The sequence below is a fragment of the Phycomyces blakesleeanus genome, assembly GCF_001638985.1.
Source record: "Phycomyces blakesleeanus NRRL 1555(-) unplaced genomic scaffold PHYBLscaffold_24, whole genome shotgun sequence".
NCBI classification, from domain to species: Eukaryota; Fungi; Mucoromycota; class Mucoromycetes; order Mucorales; family Phycomycetaceae; genus Phycomyces; species Phycomyces blakesleeanus.
This window is the reverse complement of record NW_017265157.1, coordinates 390740-410736: the sequence shown is the minus strand read 5'-3', so window position 1 is coordinate 410736 and position 19997 is coordinate 390740. Positions and strand designations below refer to the sequence as shown.

The 19997-nt window shown below is 37.8% G+C and overlaps 8 protein-coding genes across 8 annotated transcripts; 3 read left to right on the top strand and 5 right to left on the bottom strand.

The window, feature by feature from the left end:
• Positions 1–164: 164 nt before the first annotated feature.
• On the bottom strand, positions 165–3023 carry PHYBLDRAFT_173073 (hypothetical protein; the record flags this gene model as incomplete). The annotated part of the gene is made up of 2 exons (XM_018436936.1): positions 165–880; positions 1085–3023. The coding sequence occupies 2 exons, from the start codon at positions 3021–3023 to the stop codon at positions 165–167; spliced, it is 2655 nt and encodes an 884-aa protein (XP_018286695.1).
• Positions 3024–3718: 695 nt separating this feature from the next.
• On the bottom strand, positions 3719–5173 carry PHYBLDRAFT_19436 (hypothetical protein; the record flags this gene model as incomplete). The annotated part of the gene is made up of 7 exons (XM_018439702.1): positions 3719–3965; positions 4074–4141; positions 4225–4369; positions 4480–4730; positions 4832–4881; positions 4933–5022; positions 5107–5173. 7 exons carry the CDS (start codon positions 5171–5173, stop codon positions 3719–3721), a joined length of 918 nt encoding a protein of 305 aa, XP_018286694.1.
• A 1225-nt stretch (positions 5174–6398) lies between these two features.
• PHYBLDRAFT_63442 (hypothetical protein) lies at positions 6399–8573 on the bottom strand (the record flags this gene model as incomplete). Its single annotated transcript, XM_018441120.1, has 5 exons — positions 6399–6733; positions 7348–7442; positions 7530–7704; positions 8313–8329; positions 8521–8573. The coding sequence occupies 5 exons, from the start codon at positions 8571–8573 to the stop codon at positions 6399–6401; spliced, it is 675 nt and encodes a 224-aa protein (XP_018286693.1).
• A 2860-nt stretch (positions 8574–11433) lies between these two features.
• Positions 11434–11991, top strand: PHYBLDRAFT_160080 (hypothetical protein; the record flags this gene model as incomplete). Its single annotated transcript, XM_018434113.1, has 2 exons — positions 11434–11447; positions 11571–11991. 2 exons carry the CDS (start codon positions 11434–11436, stop codon positions 11989–11991), a joined length of 435 nt encoding a protein of 144 aa, XP_018286692.1.
• An 859-nt stretch (positions 11992–12850) lies between these two features.
• PHYBLDRAFT_173069 (hypothetical protein) lies at positions 12851–13792 on the top strand (the record flags this gene model as incomplete). The annotated part of the gene is made up of 5 exons (XM_018436935.1): positions 12851–12866; positions 13021–13045; positions 13166–13240; positions 13459–13564; positions 13670–13792. 5 exons carry the CDS (start codon positions 12851–12853, stop codon positions 13790–13792), a joined length of 345 nt encoding a protein of 114 aa, XP_018286691.1.
• A 952-nt stretch (positions 13793–14744) lies between these two features.
• Positions 14745–15902, top strand: PHYBLDRAFT_173068 (hypothetical protein; the record flags this gene model as incomplete). The annotated part of the gene is made up of 3 exons (XM_018436934.1): positions 14745–14790; positions 14878–15238; positions 15302–15902. 3 exons carry the CDS (start codon positions 14745–14747, stop codon positions 15900–15902), a joined length of 1008 nt encoding a protein of 335 aa, XP_018286690.1.
• A 319-nt stretch (positions 15903–16221) lies between these two features.
• On the bottom strand, positions 16222–16955 carry PHYBLDRAFT_160079 (hypothetical protein). The gene has a single exon (XM_018434112.1). The coding sequence runs from the start codon at positions 16924–16926 to the stop codon at positions 16438–16440; it is 489 nt and encodes a 162-aa protein (XP_018286689.1). The 5' UTR covers positions 16927–16955; the 3' UTR covers positions 16222–16437.
• Positions 16956–17553: 598 nt separating this feature from the next.
• Positions 17554–19049, bottom strand: PHYBLDRAFT_19284 (hypothetical protein; the record flags this gene model as incomplete). Its single annotated transcript, XM_018439700.1, has 6 exons — positions 17554–17625; positions 17704–17812; positions 17891–18358; positions 18453–18523; positions 18633–18717; positions 18865–19049. Coding segments are annotated over 6 exons (990 nt in total), but the record flags the coding sequence as incomplete, so codon positions are not given.
• Between the last annotated feature and the right edge of the window lie 948 nt (positions 19050–19997).

Below are 19997 nucleotides of genomic sequence, written 5' to 3'. Positions count from 1 at the left end.
CGTCGTACTTTGTATTTGACGGATTAGATTCACGTGTATTGGTGCACAGGAGGGGAAAGGCTTTACCATTGAGTTCACATTCACAGATAACATATAATTGACTGACTGACAAACTTGATTTATTTGATTTTTATATATATTTAATGGTTTATTTATTTATTTATTCATCGCCAAACTGACCGACTAGAGTTATTATGTACAAAAGAGCGAACGACGACGTCGCTAGCCATAAGATTGGAATGTTCGAGAAGAAAGATCTCGAGGTCTTGCCAACCACCACCAACACGCACAAGGACCTTGTTACGGGCCATCTTGCCAGTTGCGTTGCGCCTGTCGCGGTCAGCGTAGTTCATAAGTTTGCAGGTATAGAGTTTCTTGCCACCGCCCAGCGAGGGATTGAGTTCATTTCCAAAATAATATCCACCCCCATGAGGTCCACGTTGACATTTGATCGCTATAGGGCTACCGTTTACAATAGTAGCCACTTCTACATCAAGGGGGTCTTTAAGGTTGGGTGTGTAAGAGGGGTAGTCCCTAAAGGCGATTTCCATCGGCCTTTCGTCTTCGTCCGATGAGTACCGGGTGTGAGCTGGTTGTCGCTGGCGAAACGGTGAGGCGCTGCGTTGCATTAAAGCCGGTGTCGAGTGCTTCTTGTGCAGCACACGAGGACCGTGGGAGGAGCTATCAGGCACGGATAAGTATGAGCTGTGGGAAGGCGAATGATCTGGGGATACTACTTGTGCTTGTCCGGGACGGCCGGATGGATACCGGGCCATTGAAGACCGCGGTCGAGGAATCATACACGGTGACGCAGACCGGTCGCCCAGCGGGGTCTTGGCGCGGGGAATCATCGACGGTGTTCCTGCCCGTCTTACCGGCACTTCCTCCTGTTGATGCTGTAATTGATGCTGTAATTGTTGTTGCTGTGGTTGTTGTTGATGTTGTTGTGATTGGTATTGTTGTGATTGGTATTGTTGTTGCTGAGGCTGTTGAGTTTGCCGTTGTCGCTGTTGAGTTTGATGCTGATAATGCTGTTGTTGCTGTTGCATTTGCTGCTGCTGCTGTTGAGGTTGTGGTTGTTGACCTAAACTACTTCTTGGTCGACTATCCTGTCTATGATTACTCTTGGTAGGGCTTGGAATTGGCCACAATGAAGTAGAATTAGGAATAGTACTGACCCGAGATCCAACCGGACTCTTGGTCTGCCTCCTGGCCGGACTACCTACAGACGATGAATCTGACGCACTAGGTCTAAGTGCACTACTAACAAGATGCATAGGTGGATCACGAGCATGAGAAAGTGGACTGGCAGTTCTCTGCTGTGTCCGGCCAAACACAGGGCTAGGATTACTGTTAGCAAGTCGCCACATGGCACTATCACGACCAGTGCCACTATTAGGCGTCGCACTTCTGCCACGCCGGACTTCTTCATAAGGGGGCTGATATGTGGGAGAGGGGTTACGCTTGGAAAGATAAGAATAAGGACTACGAGAACGTACTTCGGTTGCACTGCCAGAACGATGGTAGTCAAATAATTCATTGTGGTTAGGCTCAGGGCTGCGATATCGCATGTCTTTCCAACTCGTCTGACTCTTGTCACTGAGATCGCTGAAACGCGACCAAGCCGGACTAACCGGCCGCTCAAACATTAACAGACGCTCAGTGTCGGGAAGGTCCCGTAGACGGAGGTCGTCCATCGTGATTTTCAGTTGGTTCCACTGATTTAAAGCTGCCTCATGTCGCTCAACAACAGACGCGTTAGGAATTGGCCGTTTTGAGATCCCATCACCAAGAGAGGCCATCATTCGGTTGATTGTGGAAGACGAGTTCTTGAATTTGTTCTCGAATGCCTTTTCGACGGCCCGGAACTTATTGTAGTCGACCGGAACAAGCCCATTGGCCGACCCGGACGACGACGTGGATGAGACAGATGTACCTTGTTGGTCTGTTTTGGGTGTTTTGAGAATGCCCTTTGTAGGCTGAGTCTGCATGGCCAGCACTGCCTGGGCTGCCTGCCAGTCGCGTGCCTGACGGATCATGGCATAGCAGTTCACGACCGTCTTTTCTAGTTTATGTATGAGACTTTCGACTTGATTAGCTACCCTGCTGAAGACAGAGAGCCAACGGTCTTCTTTCAAGTCGTATTTCAAATCATCGATTTCTATCCTCAGCGACTCCCATCGCTCCTGCACTACCCGATGCTTGCGTGACAGCACACCATTAGGATCAACATTATTGATACTTGTCATGCGACCATAAACTCGCTCAACCTCATGAAATAGCGGTACAACTTTGCTGTCAATTTCTACCAAAATAGCATCGTCCCTTTGTTGTTGTTGTTGCTGTTGTTGCTGTGATTGTTGGAGGTAATCACGGCTTTGTTCTGAGCTGGAAGATACACTACTCGAACTGCTCATGAGGCCGTCGTCAGTTGTTTCATGTTCGTGAGGTAGGTAAAGAATCGCAGTGGCATGACGACGTTCCTGGAACTGGAAGATAAGAGTGGAAAGGTCGTTTACTTGGAGTAAGATAGTTTCCATTAATAAGAGAAGATCCTTGCGGTCGGTACTGTCTTTGATGGTTTTCTTGACGGACGAGAGAAAATGTTGTAGACCAGACCACTCGGATTGTAACTTGGTGATTGATACCCTTACGGATCGTTTCCGTTCTATGAGGCCGGGAATGTCTTGTTTTAATTGCATGACTTCTACAAGGTCTCCTAAGGATTCAATCGATGGTTGGACAGAGTCGATAGTTTGTTCGAGTCGAACAGTGTCATGACCTATGTCTTGCTTGACTTGCTGCTCGATGGTAAACACAGTCAGGTGGGCAGTTTCTAACCAGCGGTTCATCTCGGCAGCCATGGCGTCAAAGCCGTCAAGAAATTCCTCTAGACTTGATTCGTGCGAGAGTGCTGGAGTGTTTATATCTGGAAGGTTGAGTACACACAGAGCGTCGAGCATGGTATCTTGCTCAGTTGGAGCACTACCCTCTGGCGGTATGTCTGCATCAGCACTGGTCATGCTAATTGTGTTTGATTACAATTAAAAGTAATTTTAGATGAGATGGATGATAGATCCTTCAGGTGCTCGAATTATTCCATTTAAATTTTTTATTACCTCTAAGTACACTTTGATTAATAAACAATCGAAAGAGGAGGTAGTCTTTCTCTATGTATGTAATATGTACGCTTTCTTCTTTCTTTATTTCTTTCTTTCTCTCTTTCTTGAACACGAGAATGACTTTAGGAAAGAAGAACAAAGAACGTGCGGTATAGTTGTGTGGGATGAGGTATTTCTTCTTATTTTTTTATTTTTTTTCGCTGTTGTTTTTTTCTTTTTCTATTAAAGGGGGGGTAAAGAGGAAGAAGAAGAAGAGGAGAGGTTAATCCAAAACAAGACGAAGAAGAAGGAAAAAAGGGGGTGTATGTGTGTGTGTGTACGATTACTGGACAACAGAATGCAGTGTGTGTGTGTTTTTTTGATGTTAAATAGAGGGGAGGAATTAGATGGCCATGAGAAAGAGAGAGAAAAAAAAAGAAAAAAAAGTGGTTGCTTGGTCTATACGATAATTTTTATTTTGGAAGCGCGTGGCTCTCACTCTCACTTCGGATTGTTTGCGGTTTGGCAGGGAGCACAGAGCTCAGGATCGCACAGGATTGGTTGGTGGATTTGATTTTTTATTTTCTTACTTTGCCGGCAAGTTCACATGAGGGCTGTTACAAGTACAGCTTGATCAGTTCATCACTCACTCCGCTAGGCGTCAAAACTCCAAGATCAGTAAGAAGAAGTGTAAGGTACTGGGGAGGAGTATAATCTACAGAAGGGTTGCTGGCAGCAATCTCATCTACACCTGTAGGACCCGAAGTACTGAAAGACTTGCGGCGAGAAGCAAAGCTTACGATATCAGGCGTCTCTGAGGGAAGATCATACTGGTTGAGTGGATACACACGCACAAACTTATAACTATAAAAGCATTATATGATAGCAATAATTCTTGTAAGGAGGTCTGAACAAATAAGAAGACTCGGATCTTCAAGTCTGATTTTTCCCTTTTTTTATTTTTTTATATACCTCTCTGCCACTGCATATACAGGCTTGCTCAACGCATTGGCCACTAGTGCAATTTGATAGGTACCAATCTACAGATATAAAAGACATCATTAGCAACAAGGCCACCTAAAAATAAAAATAAATTGTACTCTTTTTTTGTTTTGTTTTTTACCTGATTGATCACACCTCCGTTTTCCACAACACCTTCAGCACCCACAAAGACCATGTCAACCTTGTCCATAATATATCCAACTGCAGAGTCCAGTACAGCCCTGCAAGGAATACCAGCTGCTCTGAGAGCATCTACAGCTTGAATTCTGCAAAACAAAGTTTGAATTAGTGTTTTTTTTTGGGGTTTCTATCCACTCCAAAAAAGAATATAGAAATGACATATAAAAAATATAGACCCCCTTTAAAACCAACTTACCCATCACTATTTGGTCTTCCTTCGGCCACATACACCTTGAATCGTTTGTTCTGTACATTTGCTGCATGATACAGCACACTCATGATCACACGCGAATAGGCCTGCACAAGAATAACTGCATTGTCTCTCACAAACTGAGCACCTACTTCGGCAGCTCTTTCGCGGGCCATAGACGCCTTGTCAAGAATCAGCGCCGCTCTCGACAAGAGATTACCCTTGAAGTCTTCGAAGCTGCGGGCTTCTTCCGACAACTAATTATCATTTTACCACAAAGCGAAGAAAAAAGCAAAAAAAAGAAAAGTATTCTAGCCTATTAGGTGACCTGACCAATTCTCAATACAACCTTTCTTACCGAGAAATCATGCGAGTTTCTGGTCACAAATCTCATAAAGAGATCCAGACCTGCCAGAGTGGCAATTGTAGCCTTGTGCTGGTTACGTGGTCGCTCCTCACTGCGGCGTGAGCTCGCGTTAGTAGCAGAGTCCTCCCGGATCAATCTTGACGCATTTTCCAGGGTTTGCATAAACTCGGACATGGTAGGAGCTTTTTTTTATTTATGATTTTATTTTTGTTTTTATTCCAATTTGTCATCCTGCGCAACTACAGCACACAGCTATTGTTTCTTACCAGTGCTCTGGCGAACAAACTCGGTCAGGGCCTTGAAGATCGCGACAGGAGTAGACACTTCCTGCATCGTCCACCATGAGTTGCTGTCATCATACTTGACCCGATCTGGCTTACATTGTCTTTGAGGTATGTCTGGTATGTCTTTATGACGTCAAAGGTGTTCTTCTTTTCGGCTGCCATTAACTACATGAGCCATTTCTGTCAGCCACCTGACGACTTTTGTTCCCTTGGCCTTACTTCTTTCTCCTTGTGTGGCTGTGGGGGACAAGTAAGGCAAGTAATTTTTCGTCTATATTTATGAGCCCGCTCGTGACTTTTTTCAATTGTCCTGAAACGTCACAACCCCTTCTGTCGGCCCTAAAAATATATTATTGGATATAAAATAAAATGGTTTTTTTTATTATATATATATTCTTTTATAGTAATAATAATGATGGTGAGTATGATACTCATCAATAATACGGATAAATTACCCTCTTTTTTCTCTTCTTCTTTATCTATATATATTGTTGTTATTTTCAAGATTATCGACTTTGAATAGGTATTGATAATGAGTTAACAAACCTCTGTTTTATCCAATTGAAAACACCAAAATGTGAACGAGTTGGCGTCGTCTATAAATGGCATTTGTGAACACCGGCTTTATGTATGTATGTGTATGTATGTACAATAATGTTTCGCGTTTGAAAAAGAAAAAAGAAAATAGAACACAAAGATTGGTACCACAAACAAAAGTTTTTTCTCTTTCTCTTTGTTGAACAGTAAAATGTACTTTTTTTTTTGATGTCAAAGTAGTTCGGTCAAATGTCTCCAGAATTAACCAACAAAAATTACAATTCTGTTAATGGAGGGTTTGCCATTTCGGTTCGCTTTACAAAGACCTCATTTGAGGGCATTATTTCCACAGAATCTGCATTTTATTTCAAACGCCAAGAGGCACAGTTTCTGATAATTCATTGTCACTGTCTTCAAATGTATACTTATATTTAAAATGCCTGCGATTTATGCTGATATTAATACCAAATTACAATCATCATAAGATATAATCTAATCTAATACCTTAATTTACTTTGATCTTTTTAGATAATCCTTATACATAGACCTTAACTACCCAGATTAAATGCACTTAATGGGACAAGAAATGAGTTATTTTAGGAAAGCAGATCAGGTAATAGGGTCTTTTTGTAACATTATTGGCTATTTTTGAATTTATTCTTTTGCTGTTGAAAACTTGTCGTCTGCGGTTCTTGCTAGATCGCTCATATTATGAATTGTACAAATATAAAACACATCTACCATGCCTTTTGATCCAAGCTCTTATTGATATGATTATCATAGCTGTACCCAATTAATCCAATCGCTTTCCAGTTCTCAGGTTCTATTCTAATGACGTACGATCCTGTCGTTTGAGTTAGACTATTATTTATGTTGAGGCATCCATTATTTGTTGATAAAAACATTACTGCCAGTTTGGATGTAGACATAACTTTTACCCCAAATCCATAATCATTAGGGGATATCGCAATAAGTGAATATTGTAGTTGGAATATAAAGACACCTATTACACTGCTTATTACTGGGTTAAGGATACTCGCAGGTTGAGTAATGATCAAATTCAGTAATGTGCTGTTGAGGCGCTGGTAAATTTGGTTTAATATTCCAAGAATTGTTCTTCACCCTACTTTCGAACGCTCTTACACTGATTTTAAGTATATTTACCCCGTTGGTTCCGATTATAAGCTTTTGTTTTCATTTTTCTTTCGACCTTTCAAGTATTTTATGCTGATAATTGCACTACTGCAATAATAATGAAAGAAAATAAATTACCAAGAGTTATATCTTTCTTTTTTGTAATTTGCAATTCTAATAAACAAGCATATGTATTTGGATAATGTTGAACTTTCAAAGTTCAAAAATCTTATTAAACTTGTAGATGTCCTTGATTTTTAATAAATAGTTGGGCACGCACCTATCCCCCTATCGTTGCTAAACTCACTCATGGCTTTATTAAATCATGTATGGTTTGACATTCATCGGTTGAAAGATGTCACCACTGGGTCATCCAGGCGTTTTCTCACTCTTCTTTATGTCTGAAACTATCCAGAAATTGTGAACGTTTTCTTCTTATTATTCTTGTGCTCTCTCAAACAGTTGGTATGGGAGAATCCCTCTCTACAGGAAACTGTTCTCATGGGACTTGACTGATGCTCAGCAGCTTCTTTTTTTGTGGGACTTTCCCACCTCCATCCGATCTATTGGTCTTGCAAGTTCCTGTGGTCTCAGTCATGCTATTATTTGTACTATCTACCTTTCCTTTGTTTAATACTGTATTCTTTCTTTAAAAATCAAATATATACCAGCAGAAAATAGAAACCTGTGAAATAAGTGGAAATAAAGAAATAAATAACGAAAGCATGTTTGACCTCGGTGAGGTAATTTTTACCAGAGAATATGCCTCTTGGTGTTTGAAATGAAACGTAATTTCCTTGGCAATATTATCCTCAAATGAAGCCTTTTTAAAGGGAATAAAAGGGCGGAAACCGATTAATAGAATTTGAACCTTTGTTAATTGACGCTGAAGACATTTGACCAACTCACCTTGACATTACAAAGTACATTTTCTTTATCTTATCTTTTGTTTTGATGATATAAAATAATGCCCCCATCTTATTATTCAACAAAAAAAAACTTTGTTGGTAATGCCAACTTTTTTGTATTTTTTTGCAAACGCTAAAGACTGTATGTGTTCGTGTTCTTGTGTTTGTGTCTACGTGATAAGGTTATACAGAAAGTAGGGATACACACCCACACACTTATATATATATATATTGTGTACTTTTATGATGATGACCAAAACCCTTACAAAGCAAAAAAGCAAAGTAAAGTCTGGTTGCCTGGTTACCTGGTTACCTAGTTGCTTAGTTGTCTAGTTTCCTGTGAGTTTTATCGTTTTCATTAAAAACTGCCTGAAAGCCGATAATGGAAGCTGCAGACAGTAGGTTAATCATGAGATTATGATTATGATAATGCCAATAGTAATAGTAATGGTAATTTTATATGATTTTTTACTGAAAATTTTGTCCTTCCTTACACAAACTCAGGGTAACAAGGATTTAAAATGTGCGTGGCTTGATATCTAGAACCACAATCATCAAGGTTTCATCAATCGTATCTATACAGATTCCCAGACTCTTACTGTGACTTACAAAGTTTATCAAACATCCTTTATATTGTGGTTTTTACGTTTATTGTTAGAAATCTAATGGTTTTCTAGTCTAGATAGCCACAGACTTCCACTATACCTGTTTGTTTTCTTATTATACTGTACTGTACTGTACTGTAATAAAACCAGAATAAGAAAGGTATATGTTTGCAGCTGTGTATCTATTTTTACATGTTGTTTTGCTCACCCACCGTATCGTATAGGCTTCTCCGTCGTTATCCATAATTGGTACTCTTGTAAACATGAATTGCTACGATACTCTTTTTTTAAGCTTTTAGCATGTGCTGGGAATTTCAACTGCTCAAAGAAGAACTGATTCCAAGTTCATTTTCAGCTTGACTTTTGGTTATTTTTACTTTTACTTTTGTTTTAAGTTCACAAATATATTTTAATCAGCTTTTTTGAAAAGTCAACGGGCCAAAAATTTAATCAGAATTGGTCATAATATAAAAGAAAATATACGCACATATTATAGTATGTTATATGGCTAAATTCTCTAATCTTGGGTTTTTTTTTGTGTTTGTTTTTCGTTCCGGATTTTCTATACACTGTGTGAACTAGGTAATGATGCAATTCTCATGCTCCTCAAGACCCATTAAAAACCTATCGGTCAATAAAACAGCACCAAGGAAAGAAGGAGAGACGTGCGCCTTGATACACAATCCAGGTTACTGATGTTGATGTATTAATGGGTTGCTAGTATTCTTGAATACCAAAGAAACAACGTTTATGTGTATATATATATATAAAAGTGTGTAGTCATAATGCAGGGAGGACCATGTTTGATTAGCAAATGTGACGAATCAACTTGGATGGTATACGAGAGAAAGTGATAAAGTCTTTTATCTAGTAATAAAATAATAAAGATCACATCATATATTGTAAGAAAGACTTGTTTGATTTATTACAAATATATTGATTTCTTCTTCTTCTTCTTCTCATTTTAATTCTTGCTAGACATTCATTATATTTACTGGTTATCAACCAGTCTATATAGACCAACTATTGATAGACCAAGATCAATTATGTAAGGAGCTCGAAAGCAAAGATTGATTAATCTTTTTCTTTTGTCTTTTTTTTATATATATGAGTTACAGTTAGAAACTAAATAGACAAAACCTAGATCAATTGATAACTGAACAAATTACTAGAAATTATGTACAAGATACTTGGTGTAATTTGAACTATCATGAAACTCTTTGGGATTCTTTGTAATTAACACCAATTGACAGAGTGTGATTTATACAGTGACCTTCCTCATAGCTAGACTATGATATATATATATACCTATTATCTTTAATATTATTATTTTAAAAAAAGTAAAATCACGGACTATAGCTTATTAAACTTTTAGACAATTACATAGACTTGATTTCCTACAAATTCATATTATCTGCGTGAAATTACCATTGATATCCTTAATATACGCATTTCATTTCAATTTATTTTATTTTGATTTAATTTAATTTAATTTAATTTAATTTAATTTATTTAATTTTTATTTTTATTTTTCAAATGCTGTTTGTAATTTGTGAGCCAAAAATGCATTAATGATATTGATTTTCTTGCCAATGAATTGGCATAAATTTAATATTATTTTCCAACAAGCAACACCAGTTTTTTATTGATTACATTAACAACACTTATACATACATATGTACATACATATGTGCAATATATACTCATTAATTGTGAATTCTACGTCATTTAAAGAACTAGGTGACGCAACTAAAGCATCCACTCCGACACATATTTACCACTTTATAATAAGAAAAAAAAAGTGAAAGAAAGAAAAGAACGAAGGAAAGCAAGAGGAAGAAGAAAATAAAATCTTGCTATATATATATATATATACACGATCCAAGTCGACGTTAACTGTCTCCATTACACAGAACAATATAGCAACAATAATTATATTCATATATTGTTAATATTACTTGTACACACACACACAAACACACACACATACACACACACACACACACACGAAGAATCAAAAGAAAGAAGCAATGTTCAAGCCAACAACACCCCATTTTCCGGGACAAAAAGATGTATTTTCTACAGATCCAGACGCATCCAAAAATGGCATTAAGCGTAATTCTCATCCTCTCTTTGTACCAGTCGTTTCAAGATCAGAGATTAGCAACAATAAGACCATTCCAATTCAACACCCAACATACACCCAGCCACCAAAAAATACAGATCAATTGTACGTGTTTCCAGAGCTCCCTGAACCAGCAAGCTGGAAAGGCTGGAAACTAATCTTAGAAGAGCATCCAAACAACCAATATGTACCAACGTTAAAATACATGCCAGTAATCAGCAGATCTCAGTCATTCTACGAAGACACGACAATGGAAGATTCATCAAACAAGAATTCATTTATTGGCACATCCTCATTCCAGAATGTATTTAGAAATGAACAACCAAGTTCATCGACCAGCATGTTAATCGACTCTGACCAACATCCATTAAGCTCAAACAATAGCTCATTGTTCAACCAGAGAAACAACATCAACATCAATAATAATAACAATAACAATAATAATACGCATAATTTGATATCCGGACAACAAGAATCAGGCTACAAAAATAGCATGAATTATGTTATGTCTTCACCTAAATTAAAACCATTTTTCACAAGAGACACCAGACCGAAAGATACTCGCCGATCATTTATAGATTGTGTACAGGACCCAAGAAGCTCGGCTAACATGTCATTTGAATACACCGAACAAACAAATTCTGATGATTCGTATGATCCATGGGTAAGCATATTTGAAATTACAGTACGGATATTATGTATATAGATAAACAGACTATAAACTTACAAATAATCTACAGAGCCAAATTGGAGACAAACGCCAGATTAAAGAAACTAAAACTACAGAGTAAGCATTTTGTAATTAAATGTGTACATTTGTGTATATATAACAAATATCTTCTTCATTCTTTGTAGTCGCCGAGTATTGCCAAAAACTGACTCGAATGAAAGTACCGAAATGTTCACTCTTCCTTCACACCCTACCACTAAAAAGAATTCAAGTGAAGTAACAACGGAAAATGGTTTGGGCCCACAATCAATGTTCTCAAGCTTTATGCCTATGTCTGATAAAAGGTAAATATTTCTCTTACTTTTGATCTTCATCTCCTGTTTTGTTTTAGTATTTTTTTAAATAATTATAATAATTATAATCAAATATCGAATATCAAATATCTCATATATACTATTACGATTTAGCTCTGTCAAGACTCGGGATCCTACATTAGTAAAAGTGTATGGTTATCCAAAAGATCTTTACTCAAAAGTACTGAACGAGTTCTTAAAGTGTGGTGAGGTTGAGTCTCACAGCCAAGAAGGCTCCGTACTCTTTATTCGCTACAAAACCTCTGAAGCAGCATCTCAGGCACTCAGGCATCACGGAGATATTATGTTCGATTCATGCGTAATCGGAGCAGTTCCTGCTGAACAGGCAATTGATACAAAAGAAACCGAGATTGAGCAGCCAACTACAAATCAGGTCGCCGAAACCACAGTTACCGAGCCAAAAGTGATAGAAACAATCGACAATAGTATCAGTAGCAATGTATCTCACAGTGGCATCCAGATCCATCCTCCTGGTCCAATAGAAAAGGCCAAGGATTTGCTCCTTACTTGGTGAACTAAAAGAAGAAGAAAAAGTCGAAGAAAAGGAGAAGGAAACAGAATTTATATGTCGCATTACTCATTATCACCTACAAGCTTTACAGCCTTACACTTTACACATACTCTCTTTAAAACTGTCTCATTTCACCTCTATTTATATATATATATATATGACAACGTTTTCTAACAAACAAAAAATGCCCATCTTGCTTCTTGTACAACTGTCAAATCAGCCATTAAAGACTACCACAGCCAACAAACTCATATATAATTATTATAATATTTTTTTTCTTCTCTTTGGAAAACTTGCAAATATACAAAAAAATTGTTAGATTCAAGACGAGATAAACTGATCCAGTCTCATTGCGCTGTTTTAATCATTTGTGTTGATTAAAGCAGATTAGATTTTTTTAAAGAAAAGAAACCCAGTTATCTTGTCTTGTATAAATAATTTCTTGAGAAAAAAAAAGGGGGGGTCTGTGCAGTGACAGCTTGAAATTACAGCAATAATATCTAAACTAATATATATATATATAAAGATCAGGGCTAAGAAAAGGGTAGAGGAAATGGACATTGGGTATAAAAGCAAAAATTATAGGCTTTAATATTCACCTTTTAGTCTCTTGTTTGTATTTAAAAAGACAATGAGAAGTTGACCAGGGGAAAGAGAAATAGAGTAAGGATACCAGGAATTGGGACATTTGTAGACATTCAAAAATAAATAAATTACCTCGCTTAATTGATTGAAGTTAAAGAATAAAGGAGCATTGGCGGACTGGTAGGGATTGTATTTACCTCTCTTGTGGTAAAGGTAAATACATAAAGTAACATGAAAGATAAAAGATAGCTTCCTACTAAATAGGACACAGCCAAGGATGCTAAAAGAAGGTGGTAAGCTATGAGCCACTATTATTGACTAGTAAAAATTCTAAGATCTTACATACCTCTATAATTTAGTACCCCTTTTTGCTGTGATATCTGAATAAATATAAAGATATATATATATATTTAACTAGTTATTAATTTATTGTTTAATATGTTCTAGCTATGTCAGATGGTGTGAGCTCAAGGTAAAGTTTAATAGATATTAAAGTTATACCTGCGCAATACAGAGTTAGTAATCTTATAACTCACCATCATAAAATCTGCACAAGAGAAACACTTCACATGTAAATCTATATCTATTGCAGACCATTGGGTTTAAGAGGGTCAAAAGGTAGGTTATATTCTTTACAAAATGATAGGGCTCTAGGTTCATTCGACTTGTAAGTGTGTGTGTGTATTTTTTAATTATACTATGGTTAGAATAATAGATATTTGAGATGTACGAACAGTTCCTTTCAAAACATCTAGAAGGTAACGTCGTGAAACAAAGATTTTACTCACTGTTAAGCTATTCTTCCTCTTTGAAAGATTCTTTATAAGCTTCATGAATAATAGTCTAGATAGTTAAATAAATATATATATATATATATATTGATAGTCATTTTTTAAAGAAAAACGGACGCATACCCTATAATCTAAAGCAGTTGATGTTTCTGCAAATATACCCAACTCTTGGCCTCAATTTTTTGCTCTTAAAACAACAAGTAAAAGTGGGGAAATAAGCAAATTAGAAACCATAATGTTTGTTAGTTCATTAATTAATTATATTAAATCTCCTTGGTCTATGCAGGATACTCATTTTTTATTAGAAATGTCACGGTCTGTTATTTTTTGAGAGGTACAGATATAGTCGTTTCTTGTGTCCAAACGACGATTATTGTGAATGTTTTGATCACATATTCAAATTCTATGCAATACTCTGTTTTCTATGAAAAAGATTAGGTTTGAGTTTAAGTTTGGATTTTGGGCTTGCAGAATTCTACATAGGTTGTCACCGCCACCAACAACAACAAAAAAAGAAGGTTAATTATAATTATTTTCAGGGAATAAAGTAAAAGGTAGATTTATATGTGAATTGACCAAATAATCTTTGGTTTGGTTTGTTTTGTGTTTGGTGCAATTTGTCTTGGAATAATCAGTCTCTTCATATTATATATATATTAACTTATTTCTACACCTTTCGTTGTCTTGGTTGATGACCAATAAGATTGTTCAAGACTTGATCTTTCATCCCAATTGAATAATTCTCCTATTCATTTCTCTCTTCTAAAGTTGATGATAACTAATTGAGATCTATGAAAAAGAGATTTAGCATGCTGACTTTACAATCAGATACCTAATTGGATGTTTTACTGGGCAGGTTTAATAATTGAAATCAGAGAGAACCAAGTCTCTTTCTTTATTTTATTTTTATTTTATTTTTTATTTTTTAGCCTTTCATACTAATAAGCTTTATATGTATGCCGTTTCATTTGTCTAACCTTGATCAAAAAATAATAATAATAAAAATAAAGAAATCAAGTTACATGTATTGGGCAGACAGGACAGAAAGTCAGAGGAACTTTAAATCTGAATATATACGCCATATCAATTTACTGTGTGAGAGTGAACATTGCCCAACGTCAAAATTCTGTGTCGGTTAGACCAATCAGGACGAAGAACAGAATGAGCAAGGGATCGTCAAGATCCATTTCACGATTAATCTAGTGTGATTGGTCAAAAGCTTGAGTCATCCCGCACCACTCACCTCTGCCATTTTCTTGTGCCTTTTGTATAAAAAGCTTTAGATTTTTTTTGGTATCCTTGATCTCTTAACAAATACAATACATACCTGTATTAACATCAATATCAACACATCAAGATATACCTCCATTTATTCTAAACATGTCATCTCAAAAACAATCTCTATCTCAAGCCCAGGTCTTCAAATGTAAATACTATACTCAAGAAACCCATCAAAGTACGATGTACTAAACTAGTATTCCTTCTTCTCCTTTCTTTTCTTTTCTGTTTGCAGACCATTTCATCGCAGGTGCAGTCGGTCTCTCGCTATCTTACTCATGCATGCACCCTCTCGACACCATCAAGACACGAATCCAAGCAGACCCTCTAAACGGCTGGAAATCGATCTTTACTCGCCAAACAGCCCAAAGTCTAGGCAAAGGCTTCTTTGTATCTGCTCTCGGTGCAGCAGGTCAAGGCGGTGCCAGATTCAGTACATATGAATTCTGCAAATCTTATCTCCTACCAACCAAAGACAACGGAAACACAAAGTTGATTCCCTGGCTTGGAAACACACCTGCCACTGCACTGTCTGCAGTCATTGGCGACCTTGCATCTAGTGTTATCAAAGTCCCTCGAGAAGTAATCACTGCAAAGTAAGTCCATATCTCAATCCATTGGCTTTTTTCTTCTTTGGTCCTAACAATCCATTCTTATAGACTCCAGACCGATCATTACAATAACATACTAAAGGGCGAACGTGCAACTGCTGGCTTTGTTGTACGTCAAACTCTTCTCGAAGAAGGTCCTCGTGGTCTGTTCAAAGGATTCTGGGCTATTGCTGCCCGTGATTCTCCTTTTATGATAATCTTGTTGGTGTCGTACGAAAATTTCAAGGCATTTCACCATCGATCGGTTCGCGATAATTGGCTGAGTGCGCCTCGTAAAGCATATGACCCAGTTGTCGCCAATGCTCCATTCGAAGAACTAGAGGCAGACATTCCAACATTTAGAAGTATCATGTATGGCGGTATCAGTGGTTTCTTGGCCGGTTATTTCACTACACCCATGGACGTTCTCCGTACCCGTATGATCACCCAACGTGCCACACCAAACCGTCAGTCTGCAACAGTTACAGACGTAGCAAAATCTATGATCAACCGAGTAATGACCCAGTACAAGACACCTGGACAAAGAGCGGTTCAAATGAGTCAAGCATTCTTTGTTGGTGCTATCCCAAGAAGCTTCTGGTGGTTTGGTATCTGTGGTATCTTTTTCCCTACATATGAAACCCTCAAGTCAGTTATGGTCCCTCAGTAAAAAAAAAACATCAACATCAACATCAACATCAACAACAAAATCATTGCACCAACATACGCCAATCAAAATGATAATAATAATTATAATAGTATTCCCCACACACTTCCACAAGCACAATTCGACGCTTATTACCATCGTTAAAGAAAAAAAACATACACACCTACATCATCTTCATATGGACCTTCTTCTCTCCCTCTTATTTTTAACTCAAACGCCTTGTATATTACACATTCCATCCTTGCATATCATTTTCAAAAATAAAAATCAAGATCAAAACAAAAAATGGCAAATAAAATATATACATGTAATGTACACATTTATATGTAAATAACACAAATTTTTTTTAGCCATCGATTTTTTTCTTCTTTTTTTTTTTTCTTTTTTACAAATAGCAAAAAAATTAAAGAAAGACATAGATAAATAGGAGACAAAGGGTATGCAGGTTTCTTAAGTAATAGAGAAAAGATATGTTAATGGTTGGTATAGAGCTATGTAAAGAAGTAAAAAGAAAAATAAGGAGGAGAATAATATTTTTTTAAAGTTCTTCTTCCCCGAGTACACTACGAATACGATCACGTAAAGCTTCAATGGCAGCCATCTTCATCTCAAGAACCTCATCAAGATTATCAAGGTAGTCGATGAATTCGCTCGATGTCTTGAGGTCATCCATCAACGAGTTCCTTGATCCACTATCGTCCATCTCTTTGCGACTAGACATTCCCAACGAGAAATTGGCCAACAATTTGGTTTCTCGCTTTGAACATTCCGTGACTTCTCTTATCTGTGCTCGGTGCACCTTGATAAAATCATCAATTGCCCTTGGGTCAAACAAAACACTCTCATCAGCCAAATCGACAATTTGCTGTTGTTGTTGTTGTTGTTGTTGCTGCTGCTGCTGTTGGGGTTGTGAAGATTGTGGTAGCGGTGGAGCCGATGCTGGTTTGGAGAGTGGCACCATAAAGTCATTGAGTGAAGCAGACGAATGACTACGATGAAGAGAATGCGATGATGTCTCCCGAGACATATGCGTACGTCCGGCCTGGCGATGGCCATTGTTATTATTACTATTATTACTATTATTATTATTATTATGATTATTATTATTACTGCTACTGCTACTGCTGTTCCGGTTTGAGGATTCGATGTCATAAATAGTCTCGGGAGAAGAGGAAACAAGGTTATCAAACCGAGAATCCCCAGAGTGGCGGTTGTTCTGGGTACGACCATGGTCTACCAAGGGTTTCGATCGCATCTGAGCCAAACCTCCCATGCGATCGTTGTAGCTTTGTTGTTGTCTTCGTGAAGAGGTATTATACTGACGAGACTCTGACTCATCAGGTGGGTAATAGTGGTGGGTATTTTCGTGAGGAAGTTCTTCATCAAGGATATTGACATCCCCGTCACTGGGGAAATACTCGTCATCCAGAAACAAATCATCATCTTCCCCATCATTGTAAAGTTCAGGATCATCGGACTCTAAATAATCCCCCTCATTGTCTTCGTCCTGGTATGCCTCGTTTCCAAAGTCGGTTTCATCGGTGGGACGATTAGAGTCATCAATCGCACTTTCGCTCATCCCGCGTCTGTCTCGTTCTCCCTTGAGTTCTTTGACTCTGTCAGCATAACGCAATGTGTTGAGCGTGTGTTCGCTGTTGCTTTGATTGGGTGATATGGTTGCAATCATACAAGTACGTGAGTTGCCTACAAATGAATCTTTCAACACCTATATATATATATTTGTATTTAGCTTCAATTTTCTATCATTCTTTTTAAATATATATATATATATTGTAAGGTGTACCTGTGTAAGCTTGCTCTGCCTAAATGGGGTGTGCCTCTTGTCTTGATCCAAAGCACGAATACACTCTTTGAGGGCCAGTAAACTCTTGTTGATCTCTGCACCTTCCATTCTTTAATACATTAAATAAGTGTACTCTCGGTTATTACGGGTTGTGCTGTGGGTATATATATATATTGAGATAACATACCTTGTCTTGACATCTGCATCACCTCTGTCTGCACCTCTCTCACTACCTGCCAAATCAATAAAGCTCAATTTTCCGGCAATTTTTTTGCGACTCTTCTCGGGTCGGAGTAAGATTTGAAGCACGGCATGCGAGCGAGATGAATCCGAGTTTGCTCCGGTACTACCGGTACTTCTGGCCTGACTTCCGTACTCAAATACTTGCATAAGATCTTCCACATTCTTAATCACATATTCTTTGAGACCGACAATCACCACGTTGTGTTTTCCATCCTCGCGTGCGAACAATTTTTTACGACTATTGAGCAAGTCGTAAAGCTGGCCCTGATATATTTCATAAAAACCAATCCAGGCTGTTAGGTGTTGATACTGTGGCTGACGAAGGAGTGAGAAGACGTCACGGGCAGCAAGGACATAGAGACCCAGCTTAGGGTCGAGCATGGTGTATGTCTTTCCAGAACCTGTCTGACCACTATAACCCCAATATAATGTAATATAAGATACATAATATGATATGATTGGTATTTCTTTTGTAGGACCTGTAATTTTTAATTAAATAAACTTACTAGGCAAAACAGGTTGCTCTTCCTCCTTCAAATATATATTTGACCAATGGCTGTGCTGTTCGTTGGTAGATCTGATCCATAATATTAGTAATAAAAAAAAAGTTATTATTTAGAGAGAAAGAGCAATAAAACATTATAGTAAGGCTGCTTAATATTTTCACCAGAATAAAAATGTAATACCTGTTCATTTGCTGCATCACAATCAAAAACATCGTCAAACGTAAAGCAGTGTTGCTCTATGTATCGTGTCAAATCAACCTTCATCCTACACATACACATATTGAGTAAGAACCACAATCACAATCACAATCACAATCACAATCACAATCACAATCATAATCATAATGCCAATTCCAATTCCAATTCCAATCCAAATCCAAATCACATGTAGGTTAGGTCTGGACTACTTTACTTTGGTTCGTTAATATTGATACTACGAGCGCCAGCTGTAGGAGCAATGTCTTTCTCGGACCGCTCGAGTTCCTTCTTATTCAATGGCCGTTTACGAACACAGACACGAATCTTTTGGTTAAGATCACTCTGAGAAATAACAAAATTGGTGTTGTTGCTACTGTTGAGCTGTGACCTGGCTTGCATTCTGCGGTGAACCGGAATACCATAAGGATCAAGAAGGGGACCCGAGCCTCGTCTGATCTCACACTTGTTCTCCTCATCAGAGTTTTCATCGTCTTCTTCCTCCTGCATATGATTAGAATAGAGATGATCAGGGGCTGCAGGATTTGCTTTGGCTTTGATAAATTCGGGTCGAGAGGCCTGATCTGGTAATGTGCGCGACCGGGAGCGTGTCTGGGGGGCGGGCAATGAGGACGGTGTATTTGATTGACCAGAAGGCATATTCTGTGCAGGAGGAGTTGCTGGAGAGCGCCTAGCCATGGACAGACCAGCAAAGTCCGGCAATCCACTTGGTTTGTCAGTTACTCGGCGACGGTAAGATTGTGGGGCTTTGAGTCCAGTAACAGGAACAGGATTTGAGCTGGGCGGAGTGGCTGGAGATGATACAAGTCCATTTTCAAGTGTAGGTAATTCCTGGCGAAGTGTTTGTACAAGCTATACGTACACACAATTGTTGTCAATTTTTGGATTAATACACACACGCAAATCGTAATAAAGAAATTCTTTTTTTTTTTTTTAAAAAAAAAAGGAAAGTACAGGGTAAAGGATTTGGACTTACTTGGAAAAGCTTTTTTCTGTCTTGAATTGATGTTATTCCTAGACTACCATAGTCTTGCATGGACAACTATGTAATGTGATGAGATTCCTAGACTCTTCTCCTTTTTGTATGTGTGTGTATGAATGTTCCAAGAATGGACATTCATTCGCAATTTTCTTCTTTTGTTTTTTTTGTTACCTGGGCTAGTGACTCAAGTTGAGTGATTCCATGAGTAGAGAAGCTAAATAAAGAATAATAATGGCGTGTTGAGTGATTGTGATTTTAATTTGAAAATGAGTAAAGATGCTTGAGTCTATTGAGCCTGTCTGTATATTGATTACTGCTGCTTCTTCTTTTATTACCTTGGATAGTAC

What these genes read in the sequence shown, in the direction of transcription:
- PHYBLDRAFT_160079 (XM_018434112.1), bottom strand. Translation starts at nt 16,926, where the DNA reads ATGTCTCGGGAGACATCATCGCATTCTCTTCATCGTAGTCATTCGTCT.